The 23885-nt window shown below is 46.9% G+C and overlaps 1 protein-coding gene across 1 annotated transcript in view; it reads left to right on the forward strand.

The window, feature by feature from the left end:
- LOC147437610 (uncharacterized) overlaps nucleotides 1-23885 on the forward strand; it is a 74896-nt gene that overhangs the window by 14954 nt on the left and 36057 nt on the right. Inside the window, exon 4 of the mRNA XM_086487123.1 lies at nucleotides 13332-13442. Within this exon, the coding sequence (XP_086343249.1) occupies nucleotides 13332-13442 (111 nt within the window). The remainder of the gene's footprint in view (nucleotides 1-13331; nucleotides 13443-23885) is intronic.

Consider the following 23885-nt stretch of genomic DNA (forward strand, 5'->3'; position numbering starts at 1 on the left):
CATCTGAGAAAGCCGAAAGTAACGCAAGGATAAGAGAAAATCAAGCAATAATGGAGAGAAACCTATACAAAATTATGTGTATGAAGTTGGATAACCATGACTTCTTCCCATGTGTGGATAGATAGGCTCCACCATTTCAGCCATATCTCTCAAACCATAGCTTCAAAAAATATAAAATAAATAGGGACAAAAAGACCAGCTCGATTCCTACAACTTTTTTGTAAAAAAAACATTTCCAATTTGGAATGGAAAAAATAGAGAAAAATCCCACAAAAATATGTGTCTGTTTTTTCTCTTCCAAAAGTCTTCTAGGTGGTCCCCTCTTTACTCCATGTCCAAGCCTTGTGTCCACAAGTGAATTATGACTGAATTTGATAATATTTTGTTGACTCCAACTCCATAATGCATAAGTTATCTTTCTCCCTACTTATTACCTTTCTGCAATAAAATTATACAAAGAGAATTGCACATGAATTGGTCTCACGTTAAGTTAAAATTAATTTAGGATGATGGCTATGATGCACAGATGATGGACAATCCCATTTTTTATGTCCATGAACAATAAAAAATTATCTAAAGGAGATTCCTTACAAAATTCTCAACAAAAGAAAGAGCTTTTCTCAGCTCGGGATCCTAATATATTGAAAAGAAAAAGCAGTTAAGTTACGTAATTTGGCTTTTTTGGTAAGATACCCTTTTTTTCATGAGCCGTAAATGCCTTTTAAGTTCCTCGACTTCTAAGAGTAATTTTTTGTGTCCTTATTAACCTTTCTCTCATAATTTCTTTCGACCTTTCGAAGTAGTCATCAAAATGCTCTTTTTTCGGTGATCAAGAGCACCCTAGTAAGTATCTCTTTCCTAATTGTTGAATTTGATTACTTTCACAAGATGACGGCAATGTTGTTTTTGGACAAGTCTATCTGTTACTTCGCCAAGTGAGCGAACCTGTGAGATTGGAACTAATAATAATATGCAGTTGGCCATGGGTATTGAAACTTTGGGAATGGGACCCCAATATCCCAATACCGCCTGGTTTCTCTAGGCTTCTTTGATTGAGTCTTTTCACTCATACAATTCAATTCCCATCAGAAGATAAGCATCTATGCTTATTTGATCTACAACTTGGGAGTTTGTTTGCAGGATCACCTCACATGGGAGGTATGGTTTAGTTAAGCAAAAATGATGCAGATATTCACACAGTTGTCAAGGTACACTGAATTGATGAGAACTAGAATGACCTTCGAGTTGAAACAGAAGATATAATGGGAGGCATCACATGCCAACGAAAAAGAACAAAGTGAGCAACTTTAAGCACTTAAGATATCCATTGAACACATGAGACAGGGAGTGGCACCCGAAGAGAGCACTGGCCTCGAATCCTGGCGCCCCTTTCGATGTTTCTTTATATTGCTTCAACATAGTACAAGCCGGTACTCTGTCCTCTACACTTCCACGCGGAAACCTGCCCACGGCATATATTCAAAGGCCTCTGGCCTGTCAAAAGCAGCTGACGTGAAAAGCATGAAGTCAAAAAAAATTTGGTCCAAAAGCTGCCAACACGATTTGCGGAAATTTGTACAGCTGCCCCATCATCAGTCACCACAAAACGCGAGTTTTCCGTAGAGTTGCCATGTCATCAGATTTTACGCAAGAAAGTTTGTGAGTGTGTGTTTCTTGCTTTATTTTATTGTCTTGGGGTTACTTGGGCTCCATCGGAGAGGGTCCCATGAGTTGGTAACACTTTATTATAAGATTGTTTGTTCCAGTCGGCGGGGATCTGTAAGTTGGTGAGAACTCTTGCTTCTTCTACTTCTTCTAGGGTTTAGGCACCTCAGCCGGGATCTGCATGTTCGCTAGGGTTAGGCTCGGAGAGCCCTGACCCACCGGGTCTTCAGTGGCTTGGCATGTCAGCAGTTTGTAACATCCCCCCTTCTTGAAAGAAGAGTAATCGTCCGCGATTATAGTATATTTGCAAAACAACTCAAGTTAGTTCAAAAATTTCCAAGGGTCATTTCAAGGGACATTCCGAGGGACAATCTTTTTTTCTCATTCCATATCGAAAGTCTTGATCTCCAGGGTCGTGGACTTCCCATCACTTATTCATACAATCTTATCTAATTGAGTATATTCTCATTCATGGTGGAAGTCTTGAAAGTTTTTGATGAACACTCGAGATATAGAGACCTTTTACAACCAAACACTTAGAGACCGTAGCGAGCATCGCTTGGAGATGTTGAGAGTAACGACTACTCAAAGTCTCAAACTTCTTAATGCTCCCTCCGTAAATAACCATCGAGCTCTGAGCCATTAGTAACAAAACTTTTCAAACATTTAATACTCCCCCTGCAAATAACCACAAGGGTTCGGGCCATGAGTATGTGCAAGCATTCTCTTCAGTTCTCCTCCTAGGAGTAAATCACCAATCATTGAGATCAATATCAAAACTAGAGGAACAATTTTTTTAAATCGGCACCAAGACAGGTTTAAAACAGACACCATCCATTTCAAACAAATTGCAAACAGTACTTTCTCAAACAAAGTTCAAAAGTATCTAAATACATTAGAATGTAGAAACGCGGCACGCTCGCTGCTGCCCTCGCCTACCTCCCTTGCGCATGCACTGCATCCCCCCCCCCGCGCCCCGGTCCTGCTCGCCTGATTTGTCAACACCTTCGACCTGCTCGATCCAGCAGAGGGCCATCGTTTATCAACGTCACTTCGCCCCTTCTCCACAGCAGCGGACACTGATGGAGGCTCATGCTCCACCTCAGAGGGACTCGCAAGAAGCCCCCTCGTCCGACCCCGAAGAGCCCACCATCCAACTTGCTCTTTCGCTGACAGAACAAGCGAGCCTCGCAGCAGAGGTGGAACGCCTTCTGGTGACTTCCGTCATTTGCAAGGCACCACACCTAGCAGAGGAGAGGTGCGTGATCTTCGACGTGCTCGATCCAGCAGAGGGCCATCGTTCATCGACGTCACTTCGTCCCTTCTCCACAGCAGCAAACACTGATGAAGGCTCATGCTCCACCTCAGAGGGACTCGCAAGAAGCCTCCTCGCCCAGCCCCGTAGAGCCCACCATCCGACTTGCTCTTTCGTCGACAGAGGAAGCGAGCCTCGCAGCAGAGGTGGAATGCCTTCAGGCGACTTCCGTCATCTGCAAGATTCTCGGCACCAGACCTAGCAGAGGAGAGGTGCGTGATCCTGGATGATCAGTTCCTCGGACGCGGCTACTATCAGATAGAGTTTGAGACCTCCGAGATGGCGTCCAAGGTCATCGCAATGAGCCCCTTGCCATCCGAGCAGTTCGAGCCCACTTCCGACAGTGGAGGCATGGTTTCGATCCAGCTACAAATGTTCTGGTAGAGGAGGCATACCTTCCCATCTCCGTCCGCTTTCCCAGTTTGAGGAGGGAGTACTTGCCACTCTTGTCCAGGATAGGCTCAGTGATTGGGACTGTCCTGGAGATATGGTTTCGATCCAGCTATAGATGTTCTGGTAGAGGAGGCATACCTTCCCATCTCTGTCTGCTTTCCCGGTTTGAGGAAGGAGTACCTGCCACTCTTGTCCAGGATAGGCTCAGCGATTGGGACTGTCCTGGAGACACATCGTACGACAACCTCTGTAGCTGCCAAGGCGGCCGGCATCCCCACAATACGTGTTCTCGTTTAGGACACCCATACTCTCCCGAAGGTCATCCTACTACCTCGGGTGAGTGGAGGTTGGTTCCGCCAAAGCTGGAGTATTCGGGCCTCCCGAATCAATGTTTCATTTGCAAACAGATGGGCCATTTGGCAAAGGCCTGTCCTCGTAGGAGGCCTCGACCCACAGCGCATGCACAGCTTCCCAAGGTTGAACATGCCCAGTAGCCAGACACACAAGACTCACAAGGTGATACCTCGATTGAGACTAGGAGGTGCATGGCCGCCACCTAGAGGGGCGGGCTCGCCCCACTGCTCCCCTTGGTGGTTGACCTTCTGCAGCGCAGAAACACTGGGTTCCTCCTGGGAATCGTTTTGACCCCCTTCAACAGGACCCGCCTGAGGAGGCCCCGTCCACTTCAGTTCCTCCACCTCCACCTCCTCCCTCAGACGCTCCTGCTCTGCCTTCCCCGCCTCCCCCTCCGCCTCCGCCTCCGCCTCCCATCCCACCTCTCTTCCCGGTGGGGCCCTCAGCCTCATCTCCCGACCCCTCCTCTACTCCTCAGACGCAGGGGACTGGACACACGTTTGCCGCGAGGCCATCTCTTGGTAGTGCTTTCGTTTACGAGCCGTGTGGCTCGAGAGGGACAGCCCCACTTGAGGCCACCTTTTGCAACAGTCCCTAGAGGTTTTACTAGCTTTGACATTTGCAGACGTTGGGACTTCTTCGACTACAGCTTCACACGATTCCTAGGTGACTCTTCTCCCGACCTGGAGGAGGCTTGCTTTCGATTCCACGTCCTCTTTCTTGCAGCTAGAGGCATTGAGGCTTTGGACATAGCGGTGGGTTTCTCCTTTCCGCTGTGCGGTAGGGATTCCACAGAGTGGACCCAGAACAGAGTTCTTGAGTGGCTCGAGATTCAAGCTACTGAGTTCTCACACCACACAGGGGACTTAGGGGTGACAGTTTTGGTGTAGACACTTTGGCCTCTTGCCGAGTTCGGCATGACGCCTCCGGATGCAGTGGGTTGCAGGTACATTGTGGTGCATTGCACGCTCTGCTTGGGCCTGGGCGGGACACTCACTCCTTTCGCGCTTGTCTAGAGGTCGTTCGGATGCGAATTACTCCCCATCCGAACTGGCCTCAAAGATAGCGAGGTTGGCTGCTTTGGCAACATTTGTTTTCTCTCACTGACTCCATGAGGATCATCTCATGGAATGTGCAGGGGTTAGGAGGGTCCCAGTTTCAGCGTCAGAGGGATCCGTTGCATCAGGAGCTTTAGAGATGCCTTCTGGGTGGTGAGATTGACATTCTTATGCTACAAGAGCATCATCTTTGTGAGAGCCGCATTAGATGGTGTGGTTAGATTTTGCGTGGTCGCTATGAGAAGTTTTGGTTAGCTGCATTTGGACCTGTAGGCATCCAGGCACGGGTATGTATAACTATTGCGGATTCAGTGAATCACTATGCAGGTTCAGGGTTGCCTCGTGGGCTTCCTCAACATCTATGCGTCCGATGTGGCGAGTGCATGTGCAGAGTTTTGGTCTCATATTGTTGAGTCTCTCCCGTAGGCAGAGCAGTGGTGCATTGGGGGTCGACTTCAACATGTTGTGGAGGACCCTTCTGACAGGAGAGTTGGCAGCTTGGGAGAGGTTATGTATGACTCTGCAGGTTTCAAATATGTGGCAGCATTCTAGCATTGTGAGGCCCCCAAAGAACCTGGCCTTCTCTCATTCGGACCGCAGAGTGGGAGGAGTGAATCTATCTCGGATAGATCGCTTCTACACTAGTGACCACTTCTGTGACTTGGGTGGGACAATTTGCATTCTGGTTGGGACTTCTTTTTTGGACCATGCACCAATGACATAGTCACAAGGGACGCATTCCGGGACGGGGAACGGGGGACGGGGCTCAAATGGATTTTTAGTGTAAAAAAGAGGGCGGGACGGCGGGTGGGGATGGAAAAGTGGGGACAGGAAGCCCGAAAAAGGGCGTCCCTTGTGACTATGAGGTCCAGTGATCCTCACAGTGACAGATAGACAGAGGAGGGGGAGCACGATGCTACGCATCCCTGAGAGGGTTTTGCTGTGGACTCTGCACTCAGAGAGCGAGTGGTGGCTGTCTGGACAGAGGGCTTAGACATGCAGAACTCTCTTGCTCAGAGAGTGGCCTCTGGACTTGCTCATCTTAGTCCATGGTCCGCGTGGCTGCAACGAGAGATGAGGATCAACGTCTCCGACGGGGCGTTGCTTCCTTGCAGAGAATGCAGGAGCAACATCCAAGCAGTCCTTGGTTGGAGGAGTAGTTGCAACGGGCTCGCCAAGAGCTTGTCAACATAGAGAAGAGGCGCCATGAGTTTGCTTTCGATCGACAGGCATCTGAGTGGACCTAGGTGGGTGACAGAGTAACAGGGGTTTTCTTTGAAACAGTGGGACCCAGACATACGCATGCCAGGGTCAGCCAGTTGAAGAGGCCTAACGGGTCAGTTGCTTCAGAGCCTGAAGACATGCGAGCAGTTGCTACTGACTTTGACACCTACCTGCTATCAGCAGAGCCTCAGTCAGAGCAGGTTTGGGCACAGCTACCTTGTCTTGTGACTAAGGAGATGTGCCAGAGGCTTGAGCTGCCTCTTCAGCTAGAGGAGCTCCACGTGGCCCTCAGAGCACTTCCCCATGGTAGTTGTTCACGTGAGGATGGTTTGACTCCCAGCTTGCTTGGCTCAGATCTCTGCAGCTCTTTTCAGGACATCCTACACATAGGAGACAGGGCTGCCCTGTTGCCCCTTTCCTCTTTCTGTTCTATGCTGAGGCGATGAGTAGATTTTTAGTTTCACAGCAGGTTGGTCTACGTGGCTTAGCGCTCCCTATTCGGTTGACGAGTTATTGGATGCTGAGTTTGCAGACGACTCAACTTTGTACTTGGAGGGCCAGGAGGCCAACCTTCATAGGTGTGAGCAGGCTCACGGATCAAGTGGAGAAAGACAGTGGCTTTCTCGGTTGGGTAGTGCTCCTACGCCTGATTGGCTGCCAGGTGAGGGTTTCAGATGGATTCCCTTAGGGATTGCAGTTCGATACTTGGGCTATCAGGTTGGTTTGGACTTGTCTCCTGAGCAGCAAATTGCTCCCCTCCTCCTGTCCATCAGGAGGAAGCTGCTACATTGGAGCTCCGCATGACTTTCTCTGGCAGGAAGAGTTGTAGTGGCCAACCAGGTGTTGTTGGCTACTATGTGGTACATCACTTCTTGTTGGATCTTCTCGAGTTCCTGCATCAGCCAGGTAGAGAGGCTCAGGAACTTCCTTTGGTGAGGGCGCGACAATGTGATAGCCCGGGCCAAAGTGGCCTGGCAGGTCATCACTCTTCCTTGTTCTTAGGGAGGGTTGGAGATCATAGACCCAGCACAGCAGAGTAGAGCCCTTCTTGGGAAGTTTGTTGTCATAGGTTTGCTTCCAGGGGAGGAGCCCTGGAAGGAGTTTTTGCTTGAGTAGCTTAGTGCTAGGGTGCCTCAGGCTAGAGGCCCGTGGCAACCTTCGACCAGTTGATCTTCACAGAGATGCGCAGAGTTGGTGTGAGCAGGAAACTGGAGGACCGTTTTGCTGTGAGTCTGCTTCGCTCCTAGGAGCAGCTGCGAAGAGGCCTGGAGCAGCATCAACCTACTTGCACGGAGGAGTGCCTGAGACCTTGTTTGGAACCCCATGGTTAGCACTCAGAGAGGCCACTTGGTTGGTAGTAGGCCTCATGTTTCTTGGAGTCCCATGGCAGAGGGTCCTACACGCACTTTAGGTGATTGGCTATAGTTCTCAGGCTTGTCAAAGGAGCTTCAGAGCATCTAGCTACAGGGTATCAGAGGGGTGCAAAGCATGTGTTAGTACATCACAGAGGTAGTACCAGCTGAGTGGCTCACACCTCTCGAGTCAGCAGCACCCAGATGGATGGGGGCCTTCACGCGACTGGAGGTTCTCATCGCAATTCGGGCTTGCTCAGATACTGTCCCCTCCCTGTTTTTCGAGCTATAGGGTGAGGGTCGTTTACACTGAGTTTCAGTAGAGGCCCCATGGGTGGCAGAGTGCTGTTTTCAGAGGGATCTGAGTTGTGAGCATCTGTGGGAGGACTTGTGTCATAGATCCTGACCCAACAGCTCTTGAGACTGGCCACTGGAGGCTGTGGGCTTGGGAGAATTGTCCACTGCCACAAGTGCAGTGGGATCCTGGAGAATGGTTTTGGAGGGACTCTTTCTCCTCAACCAACCATCCAGGCGTCCCTTTCTTTCAGTACACTGTCCAACTGAGACGTCACATACTGGCAGCACGGAGAGAGGCTCTTCTTGCTGCAACACCTCATGAGCAAGAGGAGGGTCTCATAGCTGAGTTCTTGTCAGCTTTTTGAGCGAGGTTGTGGGACTCCACACACCCGCGGCGAGTCACTTTGTTGGAGTGGCTGGTTGCGCATTGAACTACCGCAGCTCGGAGTTGGCTTGTACATAGTGGTCTCTCGGCAGCATGTGCAGCTTGTGACCATCCTGTGGAGAGTCAGTGTCATTGTCTTTGGGACTGTCTTTTGGCACAGCAGGTTTGGCTTCGTGTCCTTCGGATGATGCCAGCTCTTTCCTTATCACGACAATACACTTGGTGGGCAACTTCTTGGTCCACTCTCACGGGCCCAACACTTCAATTTGAGCTATCCTCCATAAGCACGATGATAGTGATGCAGGGGGTCGATCTACACTCTAGCCTGCTACAAAGCTTACGCCACAGGAGTGGTGCAGTGAAAGAGAGGAGAGTTGGGAGCTCCTCTGCGGCCTGACACTCTGGCTCATCTAGTGGGCCTGCTGCTTCCGCATCTCTGAGGCTCATCCTGTACCACCAGCAGAGACAATTCGAGATCTTTGGCTAGAGCTGATCCATACTCTCAGAGGATAGTTCGAGAGACTCCAGGGCAGCTCCGACTCAGATGGCATTACCATCCACCTGTGTGGCTTTTCCCTCCACCCATCCCTTGATTTAGCCTCATTGTACATATGCTGTTTTTTCATTGGGAGAGTCTCCCCCTTATGATTGTTGTAGCCCTCTCTAGTAGAGGTGGTTGTAGCCCTATGGGCAGTTTCATTAACCAATAGAGGATCTTTTTCTTGGGAAAAAAAAGTATCTAAATACAAAGCAACTAGAAAATTCATTTAGGTTTTTGTTTGAACAGTAGAACTTTGAGGACAACTGGCTTGTCCTTCTGTATCAAGGTAATCGTACAATTCCGAATCTTGAGTGTCGCGTCATTCTTGTCGTGCCAAGGCATGCCCAAGAGAACGTGGCAATTGCCTAACTTCATGACGTGAAAATTGGCTTCTCCATGGTAGCCTTGGATAGTCACTAGAAGAGCGCCAATGAGCGGTACCACCTTCTAGGTTTGACTGGTGGCTAACTATGCTTCAATTCCTCTACCCTATGCATCATAGTCAAATCCTTCTATTTGAGGAATTCTGGATGGATAAAACTATCGATAGCTCCTAGACCCAAAAAAATTAGGGCTTTCAAGCCATTGACTTTTCCATATGCTTTACCCTGTGCATCATAGTCAAATCCCATCTATTTGAGGAATTCTGGATGGATGAAACTTTCGGCAGCTCCTAGATCAAAGGAAATTATGGCTTTCAAGCCATTGAGGTTGCCATATTCTCTACACAATTTATTGGAACTTTCAAGGTTCCTCATAAATGTCAAGTACAAGTCCAAGTCTAGCTTGTTTGGATGGAGGTGGTATTGGGTTGTTGTCGACTGTTGGCGCAGGCGTCGGCTTTGCAGGTCTGTCGGTTCGTAGGGAACAATTAAACTAATTATTTCCTGATTGAAAGCGTCCAAAACATCGCCCTTCTTGTAAAAATGTTTCTCATTGTTGAGGCATCAAACAAGGCCTTTGAGATTGATTTTCACAAGAATCTCAAGGAGTTGTTCGTTGTGTGATTTGTTGCCAGAGTTTGTTCTGTAGTAATCACAAGGACATGGCCAGGTCCAAGGACATGGTAATCACAAGTTTTTTCATGAGAATCATAAGGAGCTGTTCGCCGTGTCGCCGCGACGGACGTCTGTAGCATAGCTATCTGGCACTAACGTAATATGTCAATACTCAAGGAAGTGACTCAGATAGGGTACAAAGACTTTTTGAGGTTGTTAGTCCTTAAGAAGTGAACCTAACAAGCAAACGCATCAACTCAATAAGCAAATCACCACTCAATGATCGGGAAATGTGTATGTCCTTTCTCACCACTCAATGATTGGAAAATGCGTCTATGTCCTTTCTCATCACTCAATGATCGGAAAACTAATTATTTCCTAATTGAAAGCATCCAAAACATCGGCCTTCTTGTAAAAAAGTTTCTCATTGTTGAAGCGTCAAACAAGGCCTTTGAGGTTGATTTTCACAAGAATCTCAAGGAGTTGTTCGTTGTGTCGAGGATTTTGATTTGTTGCCAGAGTTTGTTCTGTGGTAATCACAAGGACATGGCCAAGTCCAAGGACATGGTAATCACAAGTTTTTGCATGCGAATCACAAGGAGCTGTTCATCGGGTTGCCACGACGGAGGTTTGTAGCATAGCTGTCTGGCACTAACGTAATATGTCAATACTCAGGGAATTTACTCGGATAGGGCACGACGACTTTTTGAGGTTATTAGTCCTTGAGAAGTGAACCTAACAAGCAAACGCATCAACTCAATAAGCAAATCACCACTCAATGATCGGAAAATGTTCCTATGTCCTTTCTCACCGCTCTTGGTCATCTCGCCATTTTGTGCACTAAACGGACTCGGATCGTCACGAAACTTTAAGGGAAGCTTCACTAGGCCTAAAGAGACAAGTCTTCGACAGCGTTTTGACAAGGTACATAGATCGCGATCCATCATGACCCAAGTCACAAAAACTGCAGCAAAACAGCAGATGCAGGTTTCGCTAAGGTGTAATCACACTCTCCTATGGTCAAAACATCAAAAAACAGTGATTTAAGCACTCAAAACCGAAGATTAGGCTCGCATATGCGTAGTCGCGAACCACAACGGAATTTGTTGTGCTTATACTTATGCTTATACTTAATTGAAAGAGCAAGGAAAGAGGAACACAATGCAAGTTTCGGAATTGAAATCGGATCACTCAATCATTAGATACGATGATTACAAATCCGAGCTGGGAATCCTCTTGAGTGTACGTACAACAGAGCTTCTTCTCCAAAAGATAAGCCTCCTTTCACACTAAAGTTATTGACTTTTATACCTAGGGATTTTCAAATGGCCAATGGCTAGCTCACATGATATGTATACACATATCATAAAAGAATCACAACTCAAGGAATCGAAGTGCTACTCTGGCAACCCACTAACATCGACGTCCTTGTGATTATATATGCTGTGTTCTTGGTGATATAGAGTTTGGACTAGGCCATGTTCTTGGTGCATGCTGTTGTGTTGCGATTGAACTCCACCACTGCATAGCATTAACCTTTAGAAATTCCGTTGCTCGAGAAATCTTGGATTCTTCTGTATAGTTCCCCAAATCGTAGACGTTGTCAAATTGTTGGAGAAACTGCAAATCTTTCTTCCAATCTTTCACCCGAGACAAGGTGAAAAATTTTATTGTCGTGCCATCATTGTTGAAATCCTTTGGCTGGCTAGGTGCATACCTTTAGAAATTCCGTTGCTCGAGAAATCTTGGATTCTTTTGTATAGTTCCACAAATCGTAGACGCTGTCGAATTGTTTGAGAAACTGCAAATCTTTTTCTAATCTTTCACCCCGAACTGCAAATCTTTCTTCTAATCCTTGGGGAAGCTCGTTGAAGGGTAGTTCATCAGACACAGAGGTGAGCTTTGCCTTGGTCGGAGAGTCAGACAAAGAGGAGGTTGAGGGTTGGGCGAACTCTTGTAAAGGAGATTTATTTCCTCTTTTATGGTCCTTTATGGGCTCACCAAGCCCAAAGGCTTCCACTGTTGGAGTATCCGAGTCACACGTGCTTCTAGGCCAATTGAACATTGGGTCCAGCTATTGTAAGGACAGTGGAAGATGGGCTCAGGCAAAGATTGAATAGAGATCACATAACAAGGTATAATCTTGGTAGCTTCCAACCACTCAAGCGGGTTTTCCTTTGGCATGTCACGTGGAGTAGGTTGTTCCAGTTCCGGGTTGGACTCCACTAACAAAGTACTATGATGCACCACTGGATCCATCCCCTCTTCAAGAGGAATAAGAGTCCCTTTGTGGAGAGTCCTTGAAAGTCGGAATGCTTGTCAGTTCCTCCATTGCTGCCTCCCCAAGAGCCGGTTGTAACACAGTTGGGGGAAAGTGCACTGGGGGAGGTGATAAGGGTGGTGAGGAGCTGGTTGAGGTAGATTCCAGAGAGGGTAGTGGAAGCGGGGGTCAGGCCTTCTACTCGGTGAGAAAGGTTAACGCTTTCTGTGGTAGTACTACAGAGGACTCCTAAGGGGGCTTGGTCAATCTTTAGACTTCCTTGTATGTGTCATGCAGTAGCAGCAGACACACCCAACCTCTCGGCAAGAAGACCCTGAACTTGCTGGACACTCTAGACCCACTGGACCAAACTAGGCTAGACTTGACTCGACTAGACCACGATAGCTCGAGGGTGACATGGGACTAGACGAAGGCGAGATGAGACGAGATCAAGCTGGACGAAGGTGAAGACGATCTAGACCAAGCTAGACGAATGGGAAGGTGGACTAGACCAAGACCAAACCAACCTAGACAAGCGGACCAAATTATCTAGGTCCTTGACCATGTTCGCTCAATAGAGTGAGGTCCCACTAGGCGTGCCAAAAATGAGAGTACCTGTAGTAGGAAAAAGTTGTCATGCTCTTTATTGTGGGTGCTCAGTGCAATATGCAAGAAATCTCACTCCAACCATAAAAATGAAGATTGTAGAGCAATATGGAACAACCTTAACTCAAATGACACAATAGTAGACTCCAAACCGATGGAACTCAACTAACTCATGGAACCAGTACAGAATCTGGCTGGCAACACATACTCAGGTCTCAGCCGAGGGATTACGGGTACAATGAGGGTGTTGAGGCTCCAACTGTACAGGGAGAGTGTAGATATGCAAGTGCTAGATTGAACGCAAGACTCTAGACTCAATGACTCATACGAAGTATAGTATGCCTACAATGACTAACACCAATTGAGCATTTAAACAGCCATAAATCCATAAAGGGCAGCCAACGGCTAACACAAATATCTCTGATGGTCCAGCTACACCTATTTATAAACTGTGGTGGCGGTGAACTGGCCACACATAGTGTCCACTAGAACACGACTCCTTGTGTCTGCCACATGTCATTGCACAAGCGAAAGTCCACCCAGAGTGAGCCCGAGACCAATTGTAACTACCTGTCTAGTGCATGTGACACTATAGCCTTGCTACATTTAGGCTGGATCACAAACACATTGCATGACATTATGGCCTCCTCGGTGTTTCATGCTTCATTCTTCCTGAATTCCACCATGATGTATAGCTAGCATTCATACTGCATTACTCCAGTTTGTACTTCCTCTGGAAGATAGGTCCATTGAGCATCCCTAGAGGTCTCTTATACACAATATATAGCTCCCTTTCCTGCAACAGAGAGAGAGAGAGAGAGAGAGAGAGAGAGAGAGAGAGAGAGAGAGAGAGATCCAAATGATATGGTTTTCTTATTTGCAGGTAAAAGTTGCTTTGATAGGAATGACAGCTGGAGGAGTAGGGCTTGATTTTTCCTCAGCTCAAACAGTCATTTTTGCGGAATTGCCAAAGTCATCATCAGAGCTCATTCAGGTGAGAGAACAGTAACATATGATAGGATGAGTATCAAAGCATATTGATTTGCAAAACCACCAGTCTTTGCCATTCAGAAAACTCTCGTCCATGAATCAAGGTTGCATCAAAACAAACTTTGTCCATACACTGGTTAATACTTGTTTCTTATGCAAGAAAGAATCCCAAGCACCAACTTAACCATAAATATATTTTCTTTTTACTCTTAAAAATCTTGGTTGCTCTTATCCATGCAAGGTAACATAGTCAGAAGCCTAAAGTAACCCAGGTAATGTAGATAGTTACATATATCTATGTAATATAGCCATGGGCATCAGTCTTTCCCGGCTAGGTAGAGATACCCACAAATGTTTTGTATCTACACAATTCTTACGTGTATTACCCTTCATGATAACTTCTGTTTTCTATTTCAATGTCTGTAAAGTTTGAGCTCTGTCTTTTTAACCAGGAAAGCCTGCTTTTTTGCAGAAATGTTTGGGCTGAAAAAAAAGAGTATTTATAGCGTATGTGAGGGGTCGCATGTGATGCAGACTTCGCAAGCGACAGTCGAGTAAATGAAATTCTCGAACAGCTTCCCGACAACCACGAGATGCTTTACAACCAAGCAACCTCACTCATGTCAAAACTTTAACAAACAAAAAAACCCTTTCATGAGACATTGCTTTGGAGCATCTTCAAAGTGCGTCACAAACATAGTCTCTAAGTATCTAGACAAGCATGGTCGAAACAATAAAATTAAAAGGCAGGAAGCGATAGCGTCACAACCATAGTCTTTAAGTCTCGAGAAATGTTGCCCACAAAGAACCTCAGCTTCACTACTCTTGTTTGAAATTTTGTTGCATTGGGAGAAACATAACAAAGAAAAGACCTGCTTATGCAAAAGAAATCCCATGAGATGCTAGTAGGGTAAAGCGATCAAGCCACTTGTTCCTACTAAACAAAAGGCAACATCTAATCTGGAGATTTTTCTTGCAGGTGAGAAAGAAACAAGCAAAGCGGGCCAACAAGAGAGAGAAGAAGAAGAAGAAGAAGAGAATTCTAATGTCGTAGAAAACTATCCCAAGAGACCTTAAAGATCTATCCAACGAGGAGAGTTGAAATCAAGACCTGTTGTGAGAGAGAGAGAGAGAGAAATGAAATGAAAGTTATATTAACGTCTTCAAAAAGGCCAAAATGACCTATGAGACCAAAAAGTTACAATTTGTGAATCTGGTATCATGTCGGAGTACGGAAATTACAAAGTTACAAAGGGCTAACACTAAAACTAAAACACTGAGGAGAAAGGAAATAAATCTGAAGTTGATTCGGGATTGAGACGAGATAAAGGGGGGTTTAAATGAAATCTCTCATCGATCGCTGTCGGATCTCGTCAACCTCCTCCATGGTCAGTACTCTGGTTGGGCGTCTTGCATGTCGAGCTAGAGTGATCTGTATCTTTTGTTGCAGCCTTCGTAGGTGGTGGGAGACCCCCCGAGGTCGTGGTCGTCTTGATCTGCCTAGCTCAGTGGCTCGGTCAAGTAGCGTACCTCTACTATGGGTGGGCTCTGAGATCTATTGTAATGACTGCTCCTCTGGCTCTCCCATAGTACGCCGGGCAATGACATGTGTAGTGCAGCTCTATCTCTGGCTCTAAGTTACATAGGTGGCATATCCTGGCCCCTGCGCGCACCCCTCAAAATCGGTTAATCTGGATCTAGAGCTGACGTGAGGACGTGCATATGTGCACAATAGCACATCTTATCCCATGAGATAAGTGCGTATCCATGTATGCAGGCCTAGTCACAAAGCCGTCCTCCATGAGTTGGAGAAGATGCTCTCTATAGAAGGCCATCTTCGTGCCCAACTCTTGTGTCGGCTGTAACCATGTGCTTCTGGTATCTAACTGAATCAGATCCTGACGTATGAGTTTGGTGATCTTTGTCCTTGTGAAAGACAGGGAGGGTGCATCCAGGGAGTATTGAAATGGAGGCAATCTATCCATGAAACCGTGCGACTGAAACCATGTTGTCATATGTCCATACCAACATGGTGTATCGCCTTGTAGAGCTAGTTGTCGAGATGACTCCAGAACAAGCCTAGCGTATCTGTCCCTGGGGAGATCCCATAGACCATGCATAAAGGATATTGATCTAGTCAATGCCTCCACCATGGGGGGGGGGGGGGGGGGGCGGGCGGGGGGCTAGCTCGGCTCGGATAATCTCATGTGGCACTGAGGCCTTAGCCCAAATCATCCAATCGATCATAGAGACTAGAGGCCTCTCCATACATCTCCGTCCATCTGTGTTGCCAAATCTCCCATGGTGGTCTACTGAGGGTCCCCATACTTGAACCCCATAGTGCATAGCTGGAGTCACTAGAGTGTCAAAAAGCCAGAGTTTTGTTTGCGGTTCCTGAAACTGAACCTGCGAACACATCCTCTCCAGTCCTCCCAAAGCTGCATATGCTCTCGTCAGTCTAGTCTCTGATGCTCTCCTTAGTGAAAACACCGGTCCACCGAAGACTACCCCAAGATAAGTATATGCATATGTGTACTCCACAATCTCCCGGCCATACGTAAATGTGGGTGCTGACCTCCTGACCCACTGTGGTGTGGTGTTGAACACCATAACCTTGGTTTTCCCCAGGTTGACAGGCATCCCAAAAAGAGTCGGGGATAGGGGGCATCCCTGCTTTACTCCAATAGTGGAGTGGACCATGTCAAACATTCCTTCAGTGGTGCGTACCCGCCCCATCACTATCCTATATAGAGCTAGAATACCCCATATCAGCTCTACAGGCACACCCATGTCCTGTAGTCTGCGTTTAAGTCTAGCTCTCGGCACTGTGTCAAAAGCTTTGCGGAAATCCACAAAAGTACAAAAGATCCTCTTGCCATGGTGTCTACCCTCCTCAATAATAGCTCTGAGTGTCAAGATCTGGTCAAGAGTGAAGAAACCTCTCTTGAAACCTGCTTGCCCTGGTGCTCTTGTGCCCTCTCGCTCTGCCCATCTACTCAGCTCTTGCTCAAGAACAGATGCATACAGCCTAGCTAACGTGTGACCAACCATGATGGTGCGATAATTCCCAAGAATTATGGGATCTCTTGACTTGAAAATAGGCACAATCGTAGACATACTCCAAGTCTCAGGGAAGCCTTCATACATGGCTCGATTAAACATCATAGCCAGGAGCTATGCAAGCATATCTCTGGCATGGATGAAGTGCTCTGCTACCAGACCATCATGATCATGTGCTCTCCCTGTCTTCATCCTGTCAATGGCTTTCCTTACCCTCTCGGCAGTAAAGAAAGAACATGTCTCCGGACATGTCTCTAGTGGGTCCGGCAGAGGTGGTTGCCCAGGTGCTGTGTAGAGAGATGTGGCATATTCCCCCCATGTCTCAGTGGAGGTGACCGTTGGTGGTGGTGAATGCCCGTGGAATAGCCTCAATGCTTCACCTGAGTCCTGACTTATAAATAACTGATACAGATCCCGCTCTAGCTGAGATAGATAAGCCCTCCAGCTGTCGAAAATCTTTGTAGGCCATTCATAATGGCCAATCTATGTGCGGTTCCATATCTATCAAGTATCTGCCATACTCAGTGTATTCCTCATTTTGTGATAGTCTCGATAGACCCATCTCTGTAACGTCCAGCTCCCTAAGCATCTCCTCGGAAGTATCATAAAATATTGTCCGGTGGTGGGCAGTCCTAGCATTGAAATCCCCTAGTATGATAATGTCACCATCCTTGGAAAACTCCCATATGTCATTAGCCAAAATAGCTAAGGGGGATTGTCCTCTAGGTGATGCATATAGTGACGTACTAGGAGGAAAGTAACAGATAGCAATGTAGAGGTATTTGCCCATCTCTGCCCTGAGCCTCACCCACATGTACCTAGCCTGTTCATCCTTGCGCGCTATAAATATCAATGGCTGCACCTCCTCCCTGAATAGAACTGCCACTCCCCCTGAGCCCCATCCTCGATGCTCCGGTTTAGTCTCCTGTCTGCAGGCTGTCTCCCATCTATATCCTCTCACCCGTTGCATGGATTGCCCAGGGGCTTGATGCGTCTCATAGTAGAAAATGATGTCTCTCCTTGTGAAGCTATCCTCAAAGTCCCCTACATCAAGACGGAGTGACCCATTACAATTGCAGATTACCATGTTTAGTGTGGTCCCATAGGTCTCGCACCGTCATGCGGGACGTCGCTCCAATATCACCACCTTTCCATCCCTGTAAAAGCAAACGACGGACACCAACGGGCCATCAAAAGTATTATGCTAAGCTAGCAAAAAGATACTATCCGGGCAGAGACTCTCTCTCTCTACCCTTTCTCTCTCTATGCTATTCATCTCTCTCTACGCTTGTGTGTGTGTTTTTTTTTCTATGCCCGGCCAGAGACACTCTCTCTACGCATCTTTTTTTTTCTCTCTCTTTACGCAATTTCCTCCCGCCCCCCCCTCTTTCTCTATCTATGCCACTTTTTTCCCCTCTTTCTCTCTCTACGGAACTTTTCCTCCCCTCTTTCTCTTTCTAGGCGCTAGGTTAGGGGATTGGCAGGGAGAGCATGAGGGAGCAGCAGGGGCAGCGGGAATCGCGAGCGAGAGCCGGGGGAGGGTGGAAGCGCGTGCGCGTACGGAAGCAGTGAGCGGGGGCAGGGGCAGCGGGAGCACAGCGGGGGTAGCGGCAGCGGGACAGAGGGAGCAGGGAGCGGGGGAAGGGGGGAGCTGGTGCACAGCAGGAGATAGAGGGAGTACGGAGCAGGGGCAGGGGGAGCGGGGAGCGTGGGCAGGGCCAGCGGGACAGAGGGAGCAAGGAGCGCACACACACACACACACACACACATATATATATATATATATATATATATATATATATATATATATATATATATATATATATATATATATATATATATATATATATATATATATATATATATATATATATATAGAGAGAGAGAGAGAGAGAGAGAGAGAGAGAGAGAGAGAGAGAGAGAGCGAAATGAAATGAAATGAAATGTTCTATTAACGTCTTCAAAAGGCCAAAATGACCTATGAGACCAAAAAGTTACAATTGGTGAATCTGATATCATGTCTGAGTACGGAAAGTACAAAGAACTAACACTAGAAACTAGAAACATTAAGGAAATGAATCTGAATCTGCTTTTGGGGGGGGGGGGGGGGGGGGGGGGGTTCAAATGAAATCTCTCATCGGTCATTGTCAAATCTCATCCACATCCTCCATGGAGAGAGAGAGAGAGAGAGAGAGAGAGAGAGAGAGAGAGAGAGAGAGAGAGAGAGAGAGAGAGGAATGAAATGTTCTATTAACGTCTTCAAAAGGCGAAAATGACCTATGAGACCAAAAAGTTACAATTGGTGAATCTGATATCATGTCTGAGTACGGAAAGTACAAAGAACTAACACTAGAAACTAGAAACATTAAGGAAATGAATCCAAAGCTGCTTCGGGGTGGTGGGTTCACATTGGTCTTCAAAAGGCCGAAATGACCTATGAGACCAATCCGTTACAAACAAGTGAATCTGATACCATGTCTGGGTACAAAAAAAAAGGAATACTAAAATGAATCTAGAAGTGCTACTAGCTAGAACTGGAGAAATGAAATGAAATGTTATATTTCAAAAGGCCAAAATGACCTATGAGACCAATCTGTTACAAAATAGTGAATTTGATACCATGTCTGGGTACAAAAAGACTAGAACAAAAATACAACTACTACTCTAATCCATCATCATTTGCACTCAAGATGTCGAGAGAGTATGGCTCGAATCCTCTGCTGCAATCTCCGTCGATGTTGTGTAGCCCTTCTCCTCAATCGTGGCCGTCTGTATTTCCATAGCTCCAGTGCTCGGTCGATGAGAGTGCCAGTAGTGGTCGAATGAGTGTGGGCCGAGCTCTGCAATGATGGCTTCTCCTCTAGCTGTCCCATATCTAGTGAAAAGAAATCTGTAATGTGTCTCTGGGACTGTCTCTCTCTAGCTCTCCCCAGTAAAGTGTCTCTATATCTATGTAACTCAAGTAGATATAGCCCATGACATCTCTGATCCTCATAACTCATGACCCTAGAGAAAGGACCGAAACCCTCTATGAATAAGCAGTGGAAACGGCCCCGAATCTCGTAGTACACTGTGCAAAGACATATGTAATGTAGCTCTGTCTCCGGCTCTCGCTGGCATAAGCGGCATATCCTGTTGTCTGTCGGTATCCCTCTGAATCTACCAATCTCAATCTTTAGCTGATGTGAGGATGTGCGTATCTGACCTATGGCACACCACAAACCATGAGACATATGTGTATCCATGTAGCTGGGTCGAATCACAAACCCATCTCGTGTGAGGTGGAGAAGATGCTCTCTATAGAAAGCCATCTTCATGCCCAACTCCTGTGGCAGCTCTATCCATGTCCTTCTGGTATCCAGCTGGATCAGGTCCTGACGAATGAGTCTAGTAATCTCCACCCATGTAAGAGACATTGAGGGTGTCTGAAGAGAGTACTGGAAAGGGGGCAGCCTGTCCATGGTGAAGCCATGCATCTGAAACCATGATGTCATCTGTGCATACCAGCATGAACTGTCACCCTGAAGAGCTAATTGTCTGGAAGACTCGAGGGCCAGTCTAGCATATCTGTCTCTAGTAGTATCCCACAAGCTGTGCACAAAGGAGACTGATCTGGTAAACGCCTCAATCTCCATAGGAGGGGCAGCTAGCTCTGCTCGAATGATAGCGTGGGGTACGGAGACCTTGGCTCTGATCAATCAAGAGATCATAGATACCAAGGGCCTCTAGAGAGAGAGAGAGAGAGAGAGAGAGAGAGAGAGAGAGAGAGAGAGAGAGAGAAATAAAATGAAATGTAATATTAACGTCTTCAAAAGGCCAAAATGACCTATGAAACCAAAAGGTTACATGTGGTGAATCTAATACCAGGTCTGGGTACAAAAAGTACAAAGAACTGAAAAGAAAATAGTGGGTAGGGGTGGGGTGAAAGCTGATACAAGGGGAACACAAAGGGGGAGCTGATACAATGGAGCTCTCTGACAGCGAGGCATCATATACATAAACATCAATATCCAAAAGGCTATAGAGATTCAATGTCCTCCAAGGTAGGGGTCGGGACGGCTCCTATGTCGCGCCAGTATGGTATGGATCCTCTATCGCAATCTGCGTCGATGTCGAGAGGTCCCCCTCATCCGTGGGCGACGGGACTGCTTTAACTCTATTGCCCGATCAAGCAGTATGCCTCTGGTGTTGTTATGCTGTTGGGGCTGCTCGGACTCCTCTGTCTGTGACTGAAAGAAATCTGTAATCTTCCGCTGTTGCTGGATCTCTCATTTTGCCCCTCTTCAAGAGGTCCTCTCTGTGTTTGCGAATTCAAGTAAGTATAATCCGAGGCATCACTGATCCTGGTATCTCATGACCCTAGAAAGTGGCCCAAAACCCTCTCTGATTAGACAGTGAAAGTGGCCTCATATCTCATAGTATACTGGGCAGTGACATATGTAATGTAGCTCTGTCTCTGGCTCTATCTGGCACACCTGACAAATCCTGGACTCAGCGGGTACTCCTCTAAATCTGCATGTCTCAATCTCTAGCTGATGTGAGGATGTGCGTATCTGATCAATAGCACATCGTATCCCGTGGGATAGATGAGTGTCCATGTATCCTGGTCTAATCACAAAACCATCCTTCGTGAGTTGGAGAAGATGCTCTCTATAGAACGTCATCTTCGTACCTAGCTCATGTGTAGGTTGTATCCACGTCCTCTTCAAATCCAGCTGAATCAAGTCTTGTCTGATGAGCCTGGTAATCTTTGTCCTAGTGCGGGAGATGGAGGGTGCATCCAAAGAGTATTGAAATGGGGGTAGCCAGATTATACTAAAGCCATGTAACCGAAACCAAGATGCCATCTCTACATACCAACATGATCTATCTCCCTACAATGCCAGCTGTCGCGAAGACTCTAGTGCTAATCGAGCATATGTGTCTCTAGGGAGAGCCCAAGTGCTATGCATAAATGAAACTGATCGAGTGAGTGCCTCCACTACCAATGGAGGAGCAGCAAGCTCCACCCTAACAATGTCATGTGGTACTGAGGCCTTGGCCCTAATCATCCGAAAAATTATAGACACCAAGGGCTTCTCCATACATCTCCATCCATCAGTACTGCCAGCTCTGCTATGGTGATCAACTGAGGGTCCTCATATCTCCACTCCGTACAGCATGGCCGAAGTGACCAAAGTGTCAAACAGCCAAAGCTTTGTCCGAGGTCCCTGGAACTGAACCCGTGAACATATCCTCTCAAGTCTCCCCAATGCTGCATAGGCTCTTGTCAATCGTGTATCTACTGCACGCCTCAGGGAAAATACTGGACCACTGAAAACCGCCCCAAGATAAGTGTACGTATATGCATACTCCACAGTCTCTCGACCATATGTAAAAGTGGGGGCGGACCTCCTCACCCATTGCACCGTGGTGTTAAACACCATTACCTTGGTCTTTCCAAGGTTCACAGAGAATCCACTGTCCCGTGTGAAATTATGCAATGCATCCAAATGACGATGCATCCCCTCTGGAGAATCGGAGATCAGCACAATATCATCAACATATCATAGCAACGGAATCCATGTCTCGGCAAGCTGGGCACCTCTATCACCCTGTGTGTGTACATAATCTGAAAACTCATCTACATATATCCCAAAGAGAAACGGAGATAGGGGACAACCCTGCTTCACCCCAATGGTGGAGTGAACCATGTCGGACATGCCATGAGTAGTGCTTACCTGTTCTACCACTGTCCTGTATAAAGCTAAGATCCCCCAGATCAGCTCTGTGGGCACCCCCATGTCCTGCAATGTCACAAGACGGGCACTACGTGCCAATATAAAAGAACAGACTGAACAGACTTTTAGCGCTTCAATAACAACTAAATTGAGAGAGAGAGAGAGAGAGAGAGAGAGAGAGACGACACAAGACACAGAGTGGCGGAATTCCACCCCAGAGAGTATTGGCCCCAAACCTTGGCACCCCTTTCGGTATTTCTTTATATTGTACCAACACACTACAAGCCGGTACTCCAGACTCTGCACCTGTTCCAGGAAGCATGCCAGAGAATGAGCCCTAACCTCATATTTAAAGGCCCTTGGCCTGAAAAGCAGTTACAGTGAAAAGCCTTCAAAACTCAAAAGCTTTTGGTCCCAAAAGCAATGCCAAAAGCTACCAGCGTAATTTACGAAAATCTTACTGCCTGCCGCATCATCAGCTAGCGCAAAACGCGGAAATCTGTACATCATGCCACGTCATCAGCCAGCGTGATTTTCAAAAATTTGCCACGTCATCAGCCAGCTTCGCGATGGGTGTGTGTGAGTCCTGCTTTATTTTAATTCTTTATGTCACTTGGGGCCCCATCGGACGGGGTCCCCATAAGTTGGTAGGACTTCTTCTTCTGTTACTTGTTCTTCTTTGGGTTTAGGCCCCTCAGCCGGCATCTGCAAGTTGGCTCCATTCTCTAGGGCTTTGACACGTCAGTAGTTTGTGACATCTCCTCTTCTTGAAAGAGAGTAATCGTCTACGATTACAACATATCTGCAAAACAACTCAAGTTAGCTCAAAAATTTCCAAGGGTCATTCCGAGGGACAATCAGTTTTCTCTTTTTGTTAAGGAGTTAGCTTCTCCTTTCGGCTCTTTTGATCAAGGAGTTAGCTTCTCCTTTCGTCCAGATCGGAACTCTCGATATTTCAGCGCAGTAAAATTAGCCATCACACTCAAACCGTACTGATCTTCCACGGTGTCTTGATGCACTAAAATTACATACCCAGACAATCTCATCCAATTAGGAATATTCAGTAATTGGCACATCACAATGCAACACAAATGCTTACATATGCGTGTTACAAGACACAACAAACAGCGCCGCTAAGCACTCCCCCGAGACAAACGGTCTGCGGTATGAAGCTACTCAATGACTACCTCGTCACTCCCCCTGCAAATAACCTAAAAAGGTCCGGGCCATGAGCTCAGAGGACTGTACAACCAAACGGTCCCCAAACCGCAGTGTGCGTAGCTTCGAGGTTCAAGCATACAACCAAACGCTCCCCAGGCATCAGCCTGTGTCGTTCGGAGGTTTTCTAGCATACAACAGAACGCTCCCCAGGCATCGGCCTACGTCGTTCCGAAGTTCAAACAATACCAAAACAGTATTTCACATCTCCACCCGGGAGTAAAATCACCAATTATTGAAACCAGTATTAAAACAAGAGTCAAACATTTCAAATCGGCACCAAGACAGGTTTAAAACAGATAGCATCCATTTCAAATAAATTTTAGCCAATACTTTCTCAAACAATGTTCAAAAGTATCTAACTAGAAAACAACTAGAGAGGTCATTCAGGGTTTTGTTCGGACAACCGAACTTTGAAGACAATAAGCTTGCCCTTCTGCATCACGGTC

Source organism: Adiantum capillus-veneris, chromosome 17 (genome assembly GCF_014529385.1).
Source record: "Adiantum capillus-veneris isolate H3 chromosome 17, ASM1452938v2, whole genome shotgun sequence".
Classification (NCBI taxonomy): Eukaryota; Viridiplantae; Streptophyta; class Polypodiopsida; order Polypodiales; family Pteridaceae; genus Adiantum; species Adiantum capillus-veneris.